The 21,406-nt window shown below is 39.2% G+C and overlaps 1 protein-coding gene across 1 annotated transcript in view; it reads right to left on the reverse strand.

Annotated features, from left to right (window-relative positions):
* The window catches only part of ROBO2 (roundabout guidance receptor 2), a 496,976-nt gene that overhangs the window by 107,873 nt on the left and 367,697 nt on the right, over positions 1 to 21,406 (reverse strand). The window contains exons 6-7 of the mRNA XM_075170325.1: positions 17,831 to 17,958; positions 14,495 to 14,506 (exon numbers count right to left, since the gene is read on the reverse strand). Coding sequence (XP_075026426.1) covers positions 14,495 to 14,506; positions 17,831 to 17,958 — 140 coding nt within the window. The remainder of the gene's footprint in view (positions 1 to 14,494; positions 14,507 to 17,830; positions 17,959 to 21,406) is intronic.

The raw sequence follows: 21,406 nt of genomic DNA on the forward strand, positions 1-21,406 counted from the left end.
ATTACACCTGCTGACAGCACAGACACAAATCTGCTAACTGCATAGAAATGTATGCAGATCTGATTTTTTTTAAATACACTTTACAGTTATCTCATGAGGTACTTCCCAAGGCTTTACAGATCAGCAGGAGTCTAAAGAGCACCAGTTGAATAGCACTGGTTTAATGCATTCTTAACACAAGAACTGCAAAGCACTTAATAAACATGAATCACCATCAATTTAGAAGGCAGAGGGTGAGGACAACACAAGGAGTCTTCCTTCTACCTCATACTCCTAAGCACAGGTTTTGGCCTCTCTGGAGGGAGAAGTGTCCACCTCTTCCCTGGGCCTCAGCAGGTGTTAGTCTTCTGAAAGGGCAGGCAAGAAGGGCTAGGTGCCCTGCTGCTGCCCGTTTATACCCATATGTTTTGAGGTTTCTATAAGAGCATAGGTGTTGCTACACATACTTCAGGATCCGAACTCATTCTGTTCTATTCCTGAAGTGCTGGATTGCAGCCAGTTACTTGTTTTTCCCTCACCTTGTTTTACCTAGCATATCTGTATACAATCTCTACAGGTGTCAGAAAGCAGTAATGTGGTAATCAGCGCATGTGTTTGTTCATTCAATCATATGGGAAAGGAAACAGAGAAAGACCTTTAAGTTGCGAATTGGAAACCTCCATTCCTACAGGCATATCTTACACTAAAGCATCTCTACAGTTCTGACCACCCACTTAACAAAGGTCACTAAATTAGTTCAGTGTTTGCTGCTCAGCCATAGAAGTTCATTGCCCAGGATATTAATATAGAATCAATAGCAACCTCAGGCAGAAGGGAGAGCAGAAAACCTCTAACCTCTTCAGGTGTTATATCTGCATTTGACAGAAACTATGCATGAGTCTTATGTCTATGCTGCATTATGGGTGGCCTCTGATAAAAATGACCTTGTTTACAGCATTTAAACAATGTTTTCACCATATCAGTTTTATCTATCAATTTCCAGTTGAATAATTCAAATTGACAACTGAAAGTAGCAGTTAATAATTGCAGGAGTAATTCTTAGTCAAGTATAACCACCAAAGCAGTAAGACTGCCATTATCCCCAGAGAATGCAACGCGACCCTGCTCAGAGACACCAAGGCTTCTTTGACAGAATAAGCACTTGGGCTTTTCAATTTTCCTAAAAATAGAGCTCATTATCTTCAAATATAGATGCTGTTTATAAAGATAGATAAATATTATTACTCCTATTTTGCAGAAAGGTTAACTGAGCTCATTACTTCCTCAAAGCCCAGCTTCAGTGGAATGTTGGACAAAACCTAATTCAAGTCATTATTGCTTTTCTCGAAGTAGATGAATTTTTAAAACATTCTGAAAAGGTACAGTTAGAGAAATAACAGCAAGCTTGATATGCTTCAGCTGCTAAAGTTATGTGGTACTTTAATGCTTAATTCAAGCTAAACATTAAGGTCATTAGAAGAATCTGTTGAAAAAACTGTTATGAAGCAGCAAACTGAGTGTTGTGCCTATCAAGCTATTACTCTTTACTGTTTCAGATGTAACATTAACTGGATTGGAATAAACAGAGTGGAAAAACTCTTGCTTAATTGACATTTGAAAGTCAAAACCAATGGCTCTAAAAGGAAATATATTGCTTGGATTCCAGAGGACTAGACAAAAATATGAAAAAAGAACAATTACGACTACAGACCTAGTATACTTCTATTGAAACTTCTTTTCCTTTTTTTTTGAGAAATTTAAATAGTACACAATAAATTAGATTTGATTTCTGGCAAATTATGCTTTGATACTGCATTCAGCAAGCACTGGCTTCAATCAATGTCACACTAAAGCTCTGTTATGCTAATAGCCGTTTGTGAGGCTGAGCGGGATGATATGGAAATCAGATGGTTGAACAAGAATAGAAAGCATAGGCCATGTACGAGGGGGCTTTGAGATGAGGGGATGGGGGGACCCTAAGGTTAATCACATCATGTTCAGAACTGTTTTTACAGCACAAAACAGTATTCTACTGCAAGAATTAAAATGGAGATAGAAAAGCATGAGCAGTAGTGAGCATTAGTTATGTTGTTCAAAATGGGAAGAGTGCATTCTGTTGCATTCTTTCTAGGCGCCATTTTATGCATGACTGAATGGATCTTTTACTCTATTAATAAATGTATATGAAGGTAGCCTCTGCTCAAGTGTTAAAGAGCTTTAGAAAAAAAAAGAAGAAACGAATACTGCAAATTATTTCAAAGGGATTTCTCAACTCTTCTCCAATCTTAATAGTTATCCCGAATCTGGTGGGATTTCTTTCCCAGTAGTGTTACTGAGTACTAAAGGTTACACTGAGTCACCAGGAACCGATAAAGCTGCTGATGTAGCGAAGTTTGACGGAGACAGTGAGTTCATATCTCCTAGGTGAACTCTGGTCACCTGATAAGAAACGTGGCAGAAGACTCAGAAGGGGAAGGGAAAATTACCACAGGAAAATGTGAATTTATAGCAAAAAGTACACTCATCCCATATCAAGTACTAGCAACATTTTCTTCTAGTGACACAGTTTTTGAAGCTGATCTTGTGATTTGTGGTTCACATTGAATTCAATGATCCTAAGGGAATTTTATTATCATGACTTGCTCACAACATCTCCCTCAGCCCATGTGCCCTGGGGTGCGTACATTATATTCCTGTGATTTTAATTAAAAGTAGATATTGTAGAAAGTTTTAGTCCAGTATTGCTACCGCAAGCAGAAAAGGAATTGTAACAACAGCAACTAATATCAGTGGGATTTTTGTTGCTGTTTGTTTTTTTTCTAAACATCCTCAATTACCTAAGGCTGATACTATAAGACCAAACTCTTTTTATAATCCAAACAATTTTCAGATAATGAAAACTTTAGTAATTTTTTAATTACATGTACTTACTTAGATAAAATGTCCTCACATACCATGGCATATGAGGCTTTATTCAAAGCTCATTGAAGTTAGTAGAAATACTCCTATTGGCTTATGTGGCCTTTGGATCAGACCCACTGAAAAAATAATATACTACAGGAAAAGAGTGACAGCAACAAATATTAAAGGGCTTAAATTACAGATTTGACAACCTTTAATTGCAACTAAATTAAGTTGATAGTGGACTGCAAATGAAATTCATCGTGAAAATTACTTAGGCAAGCTAAAGTGATAAAGATGAGTGCTTCATTTTAAACTGGAATTGTTTATTATCCATAAACATATTTCTGTGACTGTTCAAAAGGGGCAAGGGGAAAGATCCTGACTTGTAAATGTTCTAAGCAAAACTCAGATAATGCTCACTGATAGGGGAAAAAGTTTTGAGCCAGAAACACACTGCCTGGTAAAGCAACCAGATTCTTTAAGACTCAGCTTGCTTCCAGCAGGGAAGAGACAGCAGACCAACCTAATATTCCCATCTACAGCATTGTACATTTGCAGCAATAAATTAATTTCATAATAATCCTTTGAACAATCAAAGTTACACCTGGTACAATACTCAGTAGCTCTGCCTGGAAGAAAGAGAGTCAGTTAGGGTGGTAAGATAAAAGCGTCTTCCCCAAATTGTTTTCTAACTTCTTGTACCCCATCAACATCAAAATCTTCTTTTGCAAAGCCCTCAAAGACTTGAAACTGGATATCTCAATGCTTGTCTCAAACCCTTACCACAGTGACAATATTCATGTGGCCACTTCAGTTGATCTTCGATACTTGTTGATACTTTTAAGAGATCAAACTCAGTTCCAGGCTTACCAAGTACAGATCAAGACTTGCCTCTAAGACGTTTACACGGAGGATAGCAGAAGTCCCCAGAGCTCCAGCTGAAGTATTACGTATTTTGAAAACGGAGGTAACCCTTAACATCATCTATGGAGTAGGACTACTTATTTGTAGGATTGCTTTGCTGGTTCCAGATACTGGCTTAGACGACAGTTGAAGGTAGTACAGGAATTCTTAAAAGAAAATAATGATCCCCCATCTTTGTGTGTGGTTGGTTAAATTTGTCTAGAAGGCCTGGTAGATATTGGACTTTTGGATGCTTTTGTGATACCAATGTAAAAGAAAACTCTAAGACCCTACCTATATACCTTGCTATAGCAACATTTGCCCTTCACATGGCATGAGCTGCCAAAAAGTGCAGATATGAAAGTCTAGGAGTTTTGAAAGATAGTTTGCAAGGCTACTATTGCTGATGAAGTAAATAGGGGAAAATAGAAAATATTTCCAGTCTCAAACACGAGAAACCTGGGCTGAGTCATCAGTTCTTTCCTCAGAAGTTCAGATCTTCTTAATGGGTACCGAAAGTGATGTGTGGTTCTTAGGACAAAAAGTTATTAGTGCACTATTAGCTATGACTAATGAGAAATCAGGGGTGTAGCCTCTGACACAGTAGCCATTACAGAAGCCTGAGAGGATGACAACTTAAGTCTATTACTAATTCAGATATTTCTTATCAGGGATAAACTAATGGAAATTTAGGATGGTCATTTTCTTTAAAGTGCAAAGACTTCTCAATTTTATGGTGTGCTCCAGTGATTAGGTGTGTTCACAGACCAGGAAGGAAGGAACTTTTTAGCATGCCAATTACGACTGATTTGCCTGGGAAATGAGTTTCCTTTTCTTCTCTCCCATGAGTATCATGTTAGCATAGGAATCTATAACTATTCCCTAGTCTGTATGAGTGCAGTTGGACTTTGAAACAAGTTCATAGATCTCATTTTGTGGATATTTTTTTTTTTTCTTTAACTATGTTCTCTTCCTTGTTCAGTTAGAGTGTTCTCTTTCATCCATGATTTTTTCTTCAGGTGGATGGTTCTGTCAATAAAAATGAAGAATGGGTACGTTGTGGGGATAACAAGTGATTCATGAAGCCCCTCACTAGACCCGTATTATTACTGTAAAATGACACAGGTGGAGGTGGCAAAGCAGGTACTTGGTTTGGATTCTTCTGAAAAGCAGCTTCCCATAACCTAGGGGAGTGTTTATAATCCATAGCTCAGATACCATCTTTAACATTGACATGGCTTCAAAATTAATTCTCATATGTCCTGTGCCAATAGATCAAATATACAAAATTAGAAGCACAGGGGGGCAAGTGGGGAGAACTCTTAGCAGGTTGAATGAAAGGAAGCACTGGGGGAGAGGAATCAGGCTACAATGGGGCAGAGGTAGAAAGCAGGGGGAAGTGAGATCCGAGCAAGAGTATTACCAGGACCAGTTCTGATATAAGTGTCCTTCACGCTGCTCCTGTCTCATGGAAAGTGAGAAATTCCTTTCATCCTTTTTTTTTTTTTTTTTTTGTTTGCTGCTTTCAGATGAGCCATGCAAAAATACAACAGTGTGAATGCTAAACCTTCCTTCGTACCTGGACTAATTGTTCTAATCTTCAATTTAAATTCAGGTTCTGAATTTCACATATAACAACATTTTTATTCTTCAGTTGTTCTGGAAGAGTGAAGCAGATACTCTCTCAAAGCGTGGAAGCATAAGCATTTTTTTCTTTCTTTGCAAGAGGTGAAAGAACTTTAGAGAATCAATAAATAAAAAAATGCTAACTATCCTATATATTTTGACACATAAAATCTCTCTTTTATCCCTGGATGATCTAAAAGAAAGAAGTGGGATAAATCTGCACGGTGGAAAAAAGAGATATGAGATAAACAATAATGAAAAAGCAGGTTTGGTTTATATTCAAAGTTTCCCTGCCAATTTCAATTAACATAACTGCCAAATCTGCATTTATCTTTTTTACAACAAAAGTTGAAGCACAAAAAAAAAGTTACTACCAAGGATTTGTTCTTCCTTCTTACCTAGGACTAATGACAATAAAACAAAGCTATGAGAATAATTATAAAAAAATCCAACTCTGTCTCCTACATAGGAGAAAAGAAAGACAACTACTTTCTGCTTCCCCCCCTGCCCCTTTCCAGTGCTCTGAGTTCATCAGCAGCATCTTTTCTGACCCCCTCCTCCTCTTTGTTTTACAATACATTTAAACATTAAGTTTAAATATCTGGTCTGAATTTAATCTCAACATTAGACTGTAGCCTGCTGTCCTTTAATCATACATCTCTATTTTATTATATCTTGTCCAATCATCTCTTTTAAGCGGTCCCTGCACCTTACAGATGCTCCTGGAAAATCCCTTCTAGAATGTCCTTCACTTAGTTTTAGAGAGGTAGCACTGATTCTGTCTGCCCAATAACTTATATTACTCAGAACTTTCTCTACTCTAGATAATGCTTTTTAATTTATTTTTCCTCCAGCATCTGAGATTCAGGATACACCTTTTGCTCAGATCAGATAGAAAAGATGTGCTTTCCTAAAATATTAACACTTTAGCCCGCTTGCTAATGTAAACTGTACCATTAGGGGTGGCTGGTGGTACTACACCTTCTGTTTAGCAAACAAAACAAATTATGACAACAAAAAGACATGTAATCTGCCATGATTCTTTTTGTCATGACAGGAGGGTTTGCTGGTAATGTGTTTAAAAAAGAAAAGCATACCCCTCACTGATATAGTAAGATTTCATCAAAATAATGAGGTAATCTGGTTATCTCCTTCAAAAAAATATTAATTCACATGCTGAAGAGAAGAGCTAAGGAGACGATGAGAAGGGTAAAGAGCCTACATAGGCTAATAGGCTATATCTATAGTGAGAGAGATGACAAGTTCCTGGTTTGTTTACTCTTGAGAATAAAAAAGGCTGAGAGGAGATATTCTGCTCAATTTGGGCCACTGTAAAGTGAACAGAGGAAAAGGAGCGGGGAAGAAAACAGACTATTTATGCTGATTGACAATACTAGCATTCAACGAATGGGGCATACATTCATTTTGCTGTTGAATAATACTGAGATCATATCCAAACCGTAATATGGCTAGCAGCAATTGAGCAAAAAAGGTAAAGGGAAAAGTGAATGGACTAACATATTGATTTCCACGCTCCTCTTGAAGGAAAAGTAAGCGATTTCTCCTCTTAGAAGAAGGAAGGGTAACGTTTGGGGGGAAGCAACACATCAAAAGACTTTTTCATACACTAATCTTCAAAGATTTATGGAAAGACTCAGAATCCACTGAAGTAAGAAAACAATTCCCACTGATTTGCTTCAGGAAAGTTAAAAAAGATTTACACACTAAACTTCTTAAAACTTTCCCAAGCTAGAGGGAAAAAAAAAAAAACAAAAAGGAGGCCCTTGATCACTTCCTGCACTTGCACATACTTGGTACCATGGTGGAATGAGCCAGGTCGTCACAGTATGACTTGCTAAAACTTTAAGTACGTACACTGCCATCTTTCACGCCTATTACTGAAGAAGAATCCTCTATGAGATCTTCTATGCTTCTGTTCTGATCACTATCTGGCATACCCAAGAAGACTTGGAGCAGCTGGAAACGAAGCCGAGTTTTGTGGACCAGCACTTAAATGCTTGGTAGTTAATGTGCTCAGTGTCCACTTGCAGAGCCATTCTGGCTCATATATTGCAAACATTGTATTTCTATGATATCTGAAGTCATTATAGGATTCAAGTGTAAGTTCAGCTAGTGGAGTTTTGCCAAAGTAGAAATGCTAAGGAGTTTAGGATTTTTAGACTGACCTTTAAAAGGCTAAGAAATGTCAGAGCAAACCAGCTCCATCTTTTAATTTCTTACTGGTATACAATGAAATCTGAATTTCATTCTACGGCAACCTTTTCTCTTTAATCTAAAGAATTTGCCTATTTTTAAACAAGAATGATGCGTTATTCTTTCACCTAAGGAAGAAACAAATCCCAAAAGTCTAATGTCCACTGGTGTCCTTACTCTCTTCTGAAAATTTCTAAAGGTGGTAGCAGCAGGCAGACAGGCAACATACCACACTTCGACACAGTTTTGAGATTTCTGCCACTGAAAGATGGCACCATAGTGCCAAGCATGATCTCATCTCTTCTGTTACACACCAATCGCCATTACTGATATTGTATAAATCCTCAGTGTCTTGAGTGAAGGTGATATTTTCATGAATATACTAAAAATAAAAGCATTCATCCTATATAGACTTTCCCTGCAAGAGTCAGAATGGAGAAGAATAAAGAGAAATCTTTCTCACTTACCAGTCTGAGCCATCTGAACAATATAATTTCAAGCCACAACACCTAATATAACTTTGCTTAAAATACAGCCCTTTCTATTTTATGTTTCATGTTGCACCACTCTTAATAGACCATTAAGTCATGCCTGGCTGATTTATGACATGAAACTTCCCAGAGCAGAGTGAAATGCATCATACAGTCACACTGCACTTAAATGTGACTAGGCTGTATTTAATTAATCTGAAATTTGGAAAATTCATGGCATGTGTCTTATCTGTTTCTCTCTTCTTCAACATGGTAGGGAACTGAAGTTTTTGTAACTTGGTTGGTCTTCCCTTACTTCCTTAGTTAATTCCAAATACTTAATTTCTATCCAAGTGGCAAAAGTATCTAGCTATTTGCTGCATGTTGCTTCTTTCTGGGAAGATGATTCATAGCATATGACAACAAATTAAGTAAACTTGACTTACTGCAAGGCAACTGAAATGCAAAGAACTGTATTTTCACTTGGATGTAGTTGAAATTAATTTGAAAACTGAGTTCTCTGTGATCTGAATGACTTTTTGGATGATTAGTAAAAAGGTAACTGAAACATCAGACAGATCTTCATAGATCTTCTATTTGAACTTTAGGTCCTCCATCTCAAAGCAATATGGCAAATGCTTTTGAAAAGAGGGTTAATGTTACTTTCAGTGGGACTGTATGAAACTTTTGGGCTCCTCCCAACTTTTGTGTTTCTTTTATCAGCTATTCTCCTGACCAACTGCCATAAGAAATACAGCAGAATGCAAAGGTGAGAAAATACTAACTTGCTCATCTAGAAAATCCATCTAATGAGTGAAATATCAACAGAAATGGTTGACATAGGGATAAATATCTTGTTTCCTAAACCCATCTGTTGTAAATTCTGACAGAAATCTTTTCAAAAGGTTATAAATAACAGAACATCTATTTTAGAAATAGGCAATACATTTATTCCTAACAGCAAATCCAAACATGATGAGTAATCTGGCATAGAGCTGTTAAATTCACCAGCTGCCATCCACCTCAGGCAGAACCAATACCTCATTTTGTCTATATGCAGCATATACCATATGTTAATAACTGCTTGAACCTAACATGGTCATTGGTAATCCCACTCCTGAATTTTCGACTCAAGCTGAAATTTAAATAAAAATATAATAACTAACAGAATATAAATATTTGAAACAGGCAAAAACTGAATAGAAACCAAAAATTTTGCAAGAGTTTGCAACAAGAATTGCAATCCTGGAACATTAAAAATATTCCTCTATTCTTCAGTGACAAGGCATTGAAAGAAAATGGTTTGGTCTTGTTTAAAACACAATAAAGACAAAACATGTCTGCTTTGAATTGGAGGTAGTGATGAAAGGTAGAGGTACATAGATAATTCTCAGGTGTCATGAAAGAATATAAACTTTTAAACTGCTCCCCTGCAGTTTAACATATACATAAATATATAAATATTCTTCTGTTAAAATGTCATCCTCCTAGAGAGCTGTGAGCTTAATAACATTAAGTACTGTTTGCTTTAGCGGTATTTTTCCTCTGCATTCCAGTTAACTTCCTGAACAAAAAAATGCTACAAGATTTGACTCACCATTCTTGTCAAATGACAATTTTAACAGAAGATCATTTGGGCTTCTTGGTGGGGAACTGGTGGTGGAGAGGGAAGCTACTTTATTTTGCTTTACTGGACTTTAAATTTTGAAAAAACAGGATAAGTAGCCACCTGTTTTGCCTACTCTTGACTGAAACAGAGATATGAACTGTAGAAATCAGTTTCATTTCAGGTCCTTAAGCAAAAAACCATAAAGGAATACACTATCATAAGGACGGCATTGCCTTTTCTACAAGTAGAGGATTCTTGGAGTTCCTGGAGTGTGTGGAAGGTAACTTCCTGACGCAGCTGGTGAGCGAGCCTACCAGGGGAGGCGCCTCACTTGACCTGCTGTTCACAAGCAGAGAAGGACTGGTGGGAGATGTGGTGGTCGGAGGCCGGCTTGGGCTTAACGACCATGAAATGATAGAATACTCAACACTTGGTGAAGTAAGGAGGGGGCCAGCAAAACCGCTACCATGGACTTCCGGAGAGCGGACTTTGGCCTGCTCAGGACACTGGTCAAGAGGGTCCCTTGGGAGACAGTCCTGAAGGCCAAAGGGGTCCAGGAAGGCTGGACGTTCTTCAAGAAGGAAGTCTTAAAGGCACAGGAGCGGGCTGTCCCCACGTGCCGTAAGAACGGGTGGGAAAGACAACCGGCCTGGCTAAACGGGGAGCTCTGGCTGGGACTCAGGAAAAAAAGGAGAGTTTACCACCTTTGGAAGAAGGGGCAGGCAACTCAAGAAGAGTACAGGGTTCTCGTTAGGTCATGCAGAGAAGAAATTAGAAAGGCAAAAGCCCAGCTAGAACTCAACCTGGCCACTGTCGTGAGAGACAACAAAAAATGTTTTTACAAGTATATTAATGACAAAAAGAGAGCCAAGGAAAATCTCCATCCTCTATTGGATGCAGGGGGGAGCATTGCCACCAAAGACGAGGATACGGCTGAGGTACTTAACGCCTTCTTTGCCTCGGTCTTTAATAGTCAGAGCAGTTATCCTCAGGGTACTCAGCCCCCTGAGCTGGAAGACAAGGGACGGTGAGCAGGATAAACTCCCCATAATCCAAGAGGAAGCAGTTAACGACCTGCTGCGCCACGTGGATGTTCACAAGTCTATGGGGCCGGATGGGATCCACCTGAGAGTACTGAGGGAGCTGGTGGAGGAGCTTGCCAAGCCACTCTCCATCATTTACCAGCAGTCCTGGTTAACAGGGGAGGTCCCGGATGACTGGAGGCTTGCCAATGTGACGCCCATCTACAAGAAGGGCCGGAAGGAATATCTGGGGAACTACAGGCTGGTCAGCCTGACCTTGGTGCCGGGGAAGATTATGGAGCAGTTCATTTTGAGGGCGCTCACAATCCATGTCCGGGACAACCAGGGGATCAGGCCCAGCCAGCACGGGTTCATGGAAGGCAGGTCCTGCTTGACCAACCCGATCTCCTTCTATGACCAGGTGACCAGCCTAGTGGATGAGGGAAAGGCTGTGGATGTGGTCTACCTGGACTTCAGTAAAGCCTTTGACACTGTCTCCCACAGCATTCTCCTAGAGAAGCTGGCGGCTCATGGCTTAGACAGGTACACTCTTCACTGGGTAAAAACTGGCTGGACAGCCGAGCCCAGAGAGTTGTGGTCAACGGAGTTAAACCCAGTTGGCGGCCGGTCACGAGCGGTGTTCCCCAGGGCTCAGTACTGGGGCCGGTCCTGTTCAATATCTTTATCAATGATCTGGATGAGGGGATCGAGTGCTCCCTCAGTAAGTTTGCAGATGACACCAAGTTGGCTGGGAGTGTTGATCTGCTCGGGGGTAGGAAGGCTCTGCAGAGGGACCTGGACAGGCTGGATCGATGGGCTGAGGCCAACTGTATGAGGTTCAACAAGGCCAAGTGCCGGGTCCTGCACTTCGGCCACAACAACCCCATGCAACGCTACAGGCTTGGGGAAGAGTGGCTGGAAAGCTGCCCAGAGGAAAAGGACCTGGGGGTGCTGATTGACAGCCGGCTGAACATGAGCCGGCAGTGTGCCCAGGTAGCCACGAAGGCCAATGGCATCCTGGCTTGTATCAGAAATAGTGTGGCCAGCAGGAGTAGGGAGGTGATGGTGCCCCTGTACTCGGCACTGGTGAGGCCGCACCTCGAATACTGTGTTCAGTTTTGGGCCCCTCACTACAAGGAGGACATGGAGGTGCTGGTGCGTGTCCAGAGAAGGGCAACGAAGCTGGTGAAGGGCCTGGAGCACAAGCCTTATGAGGAGCGGCTGAGGGAACTGGGACTGTTTAGCCTGGAGAAGAGGAGGCTGAGGGGAGACCTCATCGTGCTCTACAACTACCTGAAAGGAGGCTGTAGCGAGGTGGGGGTCGGTCTCTTCTGCCAAGTAACTAGCGATAGGACGAGAGGAAATGGCCTCAAGTTGCGCCAAGGGAGGTTTAGATTGGACATTAGGAGAAATTTCTTTACTGAAAGAGTGGTCAGGCCTTGGACCAGGCTGCCCAGGGAAGTGGTGGAGTCACCATCCCTGCAAGTATTTAAAAGACGTGTAGATGAGGCGCTTAGGGACATGGTGTAGTGGGCATGGTGGTGTTGGGTTGATGGTTAGACTCGATGATCTTAGAGGTCTTTTCCAACCTTAATGATTCTATGATTCTATGATTCTAGGATCAGATAAAAGTGATCTAAAGAAAGTGATCTGCTTATATTATGCATAAGTGTGTATGTAGCAATCACTACATACACACTTGTATGGGAGTTCTATATGTTAAATATTTTGGGGATTGGACTTATTTACTTAACAATCTTTTCACAATTCACAAAGATAATCACTAAATTAAATAATTTGATAAAAAACATATGACCATATAATATTTATTTTAAAGTCAATGATTCTAATTTTTGTTTCCTGAATAAATAATGTAAAAGAAGAATTTTCTTTGTACCAGATGTTCACTTGTAACAAAATAAAATAGCGTAGGCAGGGAATATGACAAATTGACCACAGCACGGTCACACAAGGGTATCGTATACCTGGACATAAAGTAACTTGAGACCAAGAGCTTCTGTATAAACTTTGGAGATGGAGTCATGGACGACTCAAGGCCTGAAAAGTCTTTAAAAAGAATCATTGTTCTGAAATGAGACACCACCAACACTTCTGAAACCATTTTCTTGGGACTCTCCAGCCATTTATTTTATGTGGCTTTCACAGAGCCTGAAACAGTCTCTACTTTGTGATTTTTTTTCTTGCTTTTCTTTTAAGAGTGAGCAAAGTGAGAAGAATATCTAGAAGTAAAATACTTTTAATTTTGTAGCATTTTCTAGTGAATGAAGAAGATTTCACTATTAGCCATACCCCCCCAACATAAGAGATTTACATTAGAAGCATGCTAAATTCATACTATATTTGCTAAGCAAAGGCAAATTTTCTTCTGAGTTTACTCCAGTTTTACACTGTTACAACTCCTGGGAATTAATTTCTTGAGAACTAGCATAATGCCAAAGTAATACAGTAGTGACTGGGGTTTAAAGCTTGCTATCAAAATCCCAAATGGAGAACAGTGAATTTCCATTCTGCACAGGGGACTCTCCAGATATGGATAAGCCATGCTGTGACTGCGGAGGTACTTGGCTTGGCTCTACGTACGCTAGTTCAAGAAAGCTAATAAGCATGGGATCACCTTAATTCTGGAAACAGAGGCCTAACCTGGATTTTATCTTTAAATTATTCCAACCTCTCTTCCTCCAACTCATAACAGTGAAGAGCTGAGACAAGTTCAAACTCATAAACTTCAGTCAAATGCATATCTAACAGAAGTTTTAACTACATAAAACCAGACCAAACCGCTCAGCAATCTCTGTAAACACCAGTACATACTTTTCACACTAATCCAAAAAATCAGAGTAACCATATTATTATTCTAAAAGATACATCTAAACACAAACTACAAAAATCAGAGGAGCAGTGCAACTGGTTAAATTATTTAGAAAATCCATATAGGCACAGAGTAAACATCCGTGAATGAAAATTAAATAATACGTTCAGGATATTTCTGAACACCAAAAGTGAATTTCAGCTACTGACAGTTGCAATTTTTCCATTATGCTCAGTTAGATTTTTACAAATTTTCAGAAGTAATTTCAAAGGTATCGGAAGGAATCAAATTTTCAGTGTGAGAATTCAAAATCCAGAGGTTGTCTTCCTCTGGAGTTGTTATTCAAAACAGTCTGCATCCTATGCAGTGCATTCCATAATGCACTCCAAGATGACCCAAGGGCAAAAATCAATGATGAACTTTCTTAACAAGCACGGAAATCTACTCCATCCCCTCTTCAATTTCAGGACTACTTAATTTCAAAACTCTTTAAAAGATACAAGAAAGACAGGACATGCAAAGCCTGTGCTTTTACTGCTATGCAATAAAAGCATAATGAGCTGATCATTTAGGGCCTGATAGGAGCTCACCGAAGTCAATACAATCCTTTCTGTTGATTTCAATGGCTTTTATACCAGGCCCTTAAACAGACTGTGAAAAACATCTGAATGAGTGATTTTGGCTCAATATCACCACACCCACCCCGTTTCTCTGATTGGTATTTGTTGGTGATTTGGCAAATGCGTTTATACATGACACAGCAGAAAATACAAAGTTCAGAAATAGCACTTTGTCAGTCAAAATCACTTGCCTGGTGTTAGACAGTTAAAACTATTAAGGACTGGCTGCTAATTTCAGCCAGTTAAATGCTGTTGCAAATGAAAGATGAAGCATTGCATGAAGCCATGCTAAAATGGATAGAAGGATGGTTACTTACCAACGGGGCGAGCTGTTGACATTACAATGGTGTAGTGAGAACATAAAAAAGAAATTAAAAAAAGAAAAGAATATCTGTCAGAATGCATGACGTGTAATGTTACCTTCCACTATGGATACTACCATGATTGCTAGCCCCTCAAATGACAGCTTAAGCAAAATGTTTACTGTTGTTACTGTTTAGTCACGTGCCACTATTATCACATTTACTTGAGCATAGCATCTGAACAAGCTGACTGGAACCATTCTCTGAGAAACATTTTTATTATCTTCGCAAGCCATCATCAAGTATCATTGTTAATGCCTGATAAAAGAAAAATTGCATTGCATTAGCACAAACTTTTAGATCTCGACGAACACATCAATTTAAGCCGCAGACTGCCAAATGTCATGCCAGTAGACGCAAGGCGTTTGCTTTCTGAGTCAAATACCAATTGAATTTTAAGCATGGCCAGTCAGTACAGCAGAAAGGGCTACAGAAAGCCCAGGATGGTTTTTCTCATTCAATAACATGAAAGCTTACAGCACACTGCTTTTTCCTCACTGACAGTGCTGATGAAAATATAACAAATAGGCTGAAATAGCCACAGGGATTTCAACCCAGAACCTCCTAAATTACCGCTTAGATAACTTCTACTTCCTAAAAAAATTGCTGCTGAATGATCGACAGGTTAATACTGTTTCAGGTTGATATCAAGATTGAAAGCTGCTGCTGCAACAAGTGATTTCTTGATTATAGCAACAGTCCTTCATTACACTTGTGCTAGGGAAGAGGGCTGTCAGTCCCTCTATTAATAAAATATAGACATCCCCTTTCACAAGAGCTGAAAAGTTGGACATAAAATTGACTCCAAGTTGCATCTGGGTAGGCCAAAATTCCCTTATTTTAGCAGTAGAAGTAGTTACACATTTCTGAGCAACAGCACAAATTTTTTTCTTTTTTTCTTTTTTCTTTTTTTTTTTTTTTTAAAGAAGCTAACCAGCTCTGTATGCTTATGTGCAGGCTAGCATCAAATGTAAGATATGCAGATCCAGAGGTAACACAGCATGCAAGGACCTTATTAGTTCTCAACCTTTCTGTGACTTTATCCTTAATTTGGCATACCCACTTCATTTAACTATTTCAAGCCTCCTGCCCTTTATCACCCATCATCTATTTGAAGACTTTCTGTCTTCTAATATTATGGACATACTCTTTCTTCTGCAGAGAGATAAGGAATAAGAGTGAGGTGCACCTTTCCAAGAGAGGGCATGAAGGTTGAGCCACAGAATTCAAATTCTGTTATTGTTTGTGACAGTGTAACACAAACTCCCTGACTGCATCCTCATCCCCTGCTTTGAGAAGATGGAGCCATGAATGAGGGAGCTCAGAATAATGCTGTTGTTGCCAGGTTTGCAGCTGTAACTGCACGATACCTGCAAGGACCAAGGCACCCTCAAAGTAAATTTTGAAGTGCTACGTGTTTTTGTTCCTCTACATGACGAGTGGTTATGGTAAAAGCAGTTTCAGACAAAACTGGCGAAAGTTTGAGAATTCAGAATTAAGGCTTCCTTTAATTAAAAGGACCGTTGTCCATGGTCTCTTTAAAGTCAACAGGGGGTTGCCCAGTCCTTTGTTTTCAGAAAATTCAGAGTAATAACCTTCTCCATTGAATTTCTTGGGTTTTCTCATCTTCTGTGATATCCTGAACATTTAATATGCTTATAATATTGTGGCTTCCTTTGTGTTGGATAAACACTATGAATTTGACTATAAATGACAAACCCAGAGGGGAAAAATACCAAAGATAATGAAAACCTGCTTTTACTGTAGGAAAATCGATTACATTATATATTTCTTCAGGTTGTTTTCACCTTAATTTCATCAGGTTCACGCTTCAGTGATTTCAAAGGATTTTTTGCTTGGTTCTAGCTATTGTTTATATCACAAGTCTGGATAGCAAATCTAAACGGCTTGCTCCAGTAATGTATACACAATTCTAGGAGTGTTTAAAGGCTACCAAATTGGTTGCCAGATTTATTGGACACCATGATTCTGCCTGTGACAAAGGAATAGTGTGAGAGCATTTCTGGGAGTCGCTGTAGTGACTATTTTTCTCACATTACAAAATGGAAGAACAATCTCTTACACAAGCATGTAGCAGGTAAACCTATTTCTTCAGCTTAAAATGGGAAGAGTTGCATTATCACTTATTGTCTAAAGCGAACACTGAGGTAATATTTCAGCAGATGGATTATCACAATACTCTCTTTTCTTTGTTATACACTAACATCTCCCCCCCCTACAAAGCCACTCGGTGCTTTTTTTTCCCTTTGAATTCAGCAAATTAAACTGAACTGTGTCCATGCATTAAATGGATGGAAATGGAAGCTGGCCTCTTGGGTCAGTTGACCCCAGTTCTAATAAAGCAATCCACTGAGACTTTGAACATTTGATTTAATGTGTATGAAAAAAGAAGAACAGATAAAGCTAAAAATGTTTTTATTAACCTTTCACAGCTCTACTGAAAACCGTCAGCATGCACCACTAAACTGTGAAATAGTGTCTGCATGATATCCATTGTGCCAAATTGCTGCTTATCTTTTGGAATGAAGTAATAACTATTATATTCTATTTACTCTTATGGAACTATTAGCCTAAAAACTTTTTCTCTCCCCATAATCTTTAGCATGTCTATATCTACTGTCACAAAAGACATTTTGGCAACTCATTATTCTACCGGTCTTAAAACCTCCTTACCACATCAAACAGCAGCACATAAACACCGAGTGGATACTAGAGACCAAGAATATTTTAGGAGAGTATATGTTGGTCTTTACCTTGTAATATTTACAAAATTTAATTAGGATTTTCTTTTTCCTTTGGCTGGGGTTTATCTTTCAGATAAAGAGTAATGGTAGGGAGTTTAATTATGGCAGAGCTAATCACAGAATAATACTATCTGCATTATGTTTGGCATTAATAAACATAGATAGTTACTTACTATAATTGTTACACTTACTAGAGAAAGGAACGTTAAGAATCGCCTAAACTTAAAGTCTATGCCCACGGTTACGTAGCGCTTGTTTATGTATATATATGCATCTGTTCTTCAATAAAAAAACGTTGCAACAGCTCTTTAACTGCAGGGAGATCCTATCCTATTGAAGTAAATTAAAATTTTGCCTGAGATATCAACGGGACCAGGATTTCTCCGCTGTTGTAAATCAGTGCCAGCACCTGCAATTGCAAAGGGTATATGAAACCCAAACAATGCCAGGCAAGGATGTGGCCCATTTCGTCAGAAAGCAATTTATCCATATGGGGAACAGGCCCTCCCTCCATGGGAACACTCACCTCGCACAGTGAGGGTAGCAGAGGCTTCCACTTTTCCAACTCGATTCTCAGCAATGCATGTGTAAGTTCCTTCATCTGTGCTCATGGCCTTCTTAATGCGCAAAGTGTAGTCATCTTTGATGTCATACCTGCATTACAGAAAAAGAATGAAAACTCTTTCTGTAGACAACAGAAATGAATGAAAACTCTCACCTGGAATATGCCAGTCTGAATCTATCTTGGAGCCAACTTTGGAAGATAAATTATTATCTAGCATTAGATAATTCCACCAAGCATTAATCTTCATGACATTTTTATTGCACTCTGCATTAGTTTGAAACTTTACATAAAATTAGTATTGCTATGTTCACTCAGTATTAGGGCTTTATTAATAATATCATTCACTTTGTCCTTGATCTAGAGCAATAAGATAAAATTAAGCTATCAGACATCAGTTATCAATATATGACAGATCAGGTTTATCATGCCTTTAACTATGTGAGCTACAATTTTACCTTTTGCTGATTTGGAAATTTCCCTTTATAGTTTTTCTCTACAGCAGCAACCCCTTAGGGAAACAGTGAGCATGTTGGTAGGATCTGACACTATACGATTACAAACAATAAAAAATATATTTAAGCTCTGGAAGGTGACATTTATTGAAGAGGTACATTAAAGGAGATTTATCAATTTCACAGAAATACTACAAAATGATTCATTAAGGGTGGACAATAACATTTTCTCTTTCTTAAAAGAAATTAGAAACAATTCAGTTATGCTTTATCCGTTTCCTTGTTTCTACTGTTGTAATAATTCTAAAACTATGAGGATGTATAAAACTTGAAATAATACAAAGTACTTCAGCATGCAGTGAACATTCATTCTCAAGGCATTTAGAGTGCTTACACCTAGAAAAATATTTTCAGTTAAATTCTTATTATCCTGCAGAAGTCATGCTTAACAAACTATTTTAGGCTCTGATCCAAAGCTCATTAAAGTCAACGGGAGACTTTATCTTGTATGAAATTTCTTTGGTTCCCAAATCAGGAAAATCCTGGTTTTCAGCATGGATATTTTACTCTTGAAATATTCTCTTGTAAAATTATTTTCAACAACATTTATAAGCCCATGAGACCTCAATTAAGCCACCTTGAATCTAGAGTTACCTTCAGATTCTCATGTATCAAATAGTGAAATAGGAACACGAAACTAAAGAAAGATCGAGACTTCAGGAAATGTCAATGCTCTTTCTCACTGTATACGCACTCATGACATAACTTCAGAACAACTAATTTACATTCCCTTTGTTATACAGTAAAGACCTTGTAGACTTGTTCAACAAACATTGAAATCATATGGAAGAGCACCCTTAAATATTTTGATGAATAAGAATGTAATGCAATTAGTTACAGGAATGTTGTGAGGCTCAGTGAGTATTTTTAAATGCTTTGGGAATCTGAAACATTAATTTATGCCTACATAATATACATTGTTACTCGTTCCTTTAGTATAGATTTGTAGAGAGAGCACTGTGTGCTAACAGACTTTAAAGCATCCTCACTGAAAGTATCCTATATGTTGAAACATTTAAAGTTCTGTTATATCTAATTAAAGCTCACAACATCAATTAGAGCATTACTAGTGATTCCAAGCAGAATCAAGAAGTCAAGACATCTTTTCACACTCACCACAATACAATACAGCTTCATTCTATATTCAGTAAGTCCATTTTAATCATTAGCGAAAAATAAATTAAAAAAAGATCAAATTGAGGCTAACCATTCTGTCAGAGAGAAACATAAACACATATAATACCCCTTTTGTTAGGAGTTACACTTAATTATATGTATATGCAGTGCCTCAGGTTTAACTAACTAATAAGAGATTGCCAAGGGGAAGAATAAGTAGATGCCATCGCAAACTTCAGAAACTTTTAGGGACAATTTTTTTGCTAGCATAATACCATGGGGGCGTATGTGTGTGCAAGTTATGATGCTAGAGAACTTACTATGCAGTTTCTGGAGCAGTACAGATCTATTGCAACTACATTCAACAGCCATATGTAGTTGAGGCACATTTCTTCTCGACTGCTCACAAATTATGTCATTTTGCATGCTGTGCTGCACTAGTCAATGGCAAATAGAAATCACTGTTTTCGTAAGAGAGAAAATGCAAATTGTCTTCCTTAAAAACCTCAAGAATCTGACAACAGTATCCCACAACGATGGAGCAGTTATTTGTTTTTGGCAACCACGGAGTTGAAGAAAAGAGAAAATGCTTATTTTCTTGACATGAGGCCAGCCCTAGGGGACTAAAAATATAAAGTTGTATTGAGCTCCTGTAAGATGAGAAAACTAAGATGTAATATAAATATGAGTTGGATCTAAGAATCATAGTTGTAAAGCTGGGCAGCAATTAACCATTTATTTAATTGTTCGGTTGTTTGTTTGTTTTTTTTCCCCCGGACAAATAACATCCCTGTGGTTCACTTACCACTGCCGAGATAAAAACAGACAGGCAGCGGGACTCTACCTGACTGAGTGGCTGCTTGAAGTGGGATGCAGGCAGCCTGGGACAGGGCCCTCCAGTCTGCTGTGGGCTGCAGCTGACTCGCTCTTCTTCATCTCACCGATGCGCTGGTGCCGGCATGCCAGCCAGCTGCCTTGGAGGCTTCGGCAGTCTTTATGCTTGCACCTGCCAATCATGCAAATTGTGCAAAGGCTGCTGGGGGAACGAGCCAGCTGCATGGCATGCCAGGACGCAGAGTGAGGGTACAGCCATCATCTCCCACTTGGGTCGTGAAATGGAAGGTGGCGTAAACATGTCACTATCATGGCCCAGTTATCAATTACTTCAAGGAAATGTCCAGCTCCCCCAGGCTGTTTCCCCAACAAGGCCATACTGAGTTTTTGGACCACCCTGACAGAACGTGCCATCTAGCAATTAGATTCATACATAGATGGACCCATGGGACATTATAACCATCTGCTGTCCTGAAGTACTGATACGCTGCCCCTCAGTCATCTGTTCCACCCACATTGTCCCCAGAAGTCACCACAATTCAGAGAAGAGCTTTGACAGATGAAGCAGGCAGGAAGGAGGAAGGAAGAAAACTGGCTTTTAGCCTGATCCACAGCAGCACAAGGAGGTTGTGTGAGAAAGGGACCGTGAAGTAACAGGGAGTGAAGCCTGAATACGTATTTAGTTTTCCAAGCATCCACTTGCACAGTCTTGAACAGTGTCTGTCTCCTCTCAGTCCCAGAGCCTCATATTCCCACAGCAAGATGTTTCCACGTGAAATTCTGAGGAAGTTCACTCTCATCTGGATTAGTGCTACTGAACACTTGGAAATCAGGATCAGGGCCTCTCTGACTGTTAATACCAATCACAGGCAGAGGTTACCAGACCCCTGGATTGATGATGGAGTGGCGGAAAACCAGAACATACTGGTTAAGTTGGTCCTTAACCTTGCCGGTGCACTAAGAAGGCAATGCCTTCAAAATATGTGCAGTGTCAAGAAACACCTTCTGACATATTGCCAAAATATTGCTGACTCCTAGCCAACCAATGCCAACATTCAGCTAAAAACTAGGGCGT

This window comes from Calonectris borealis, chromosome 1 (assembly GCF_964195595.1).
Source record: "Calonectris borealis chromosome 1, bCalBor7.hap1.2, whole genome shotgun sequence".
In the NCBI taxonomy this organism is placed as follows: domain Eukaryota; kingdom Metazoa; phylum Chordata; class Aves; order Procellariiformes; family Procellariidae; genus Calonectris; species Calonectris borealis.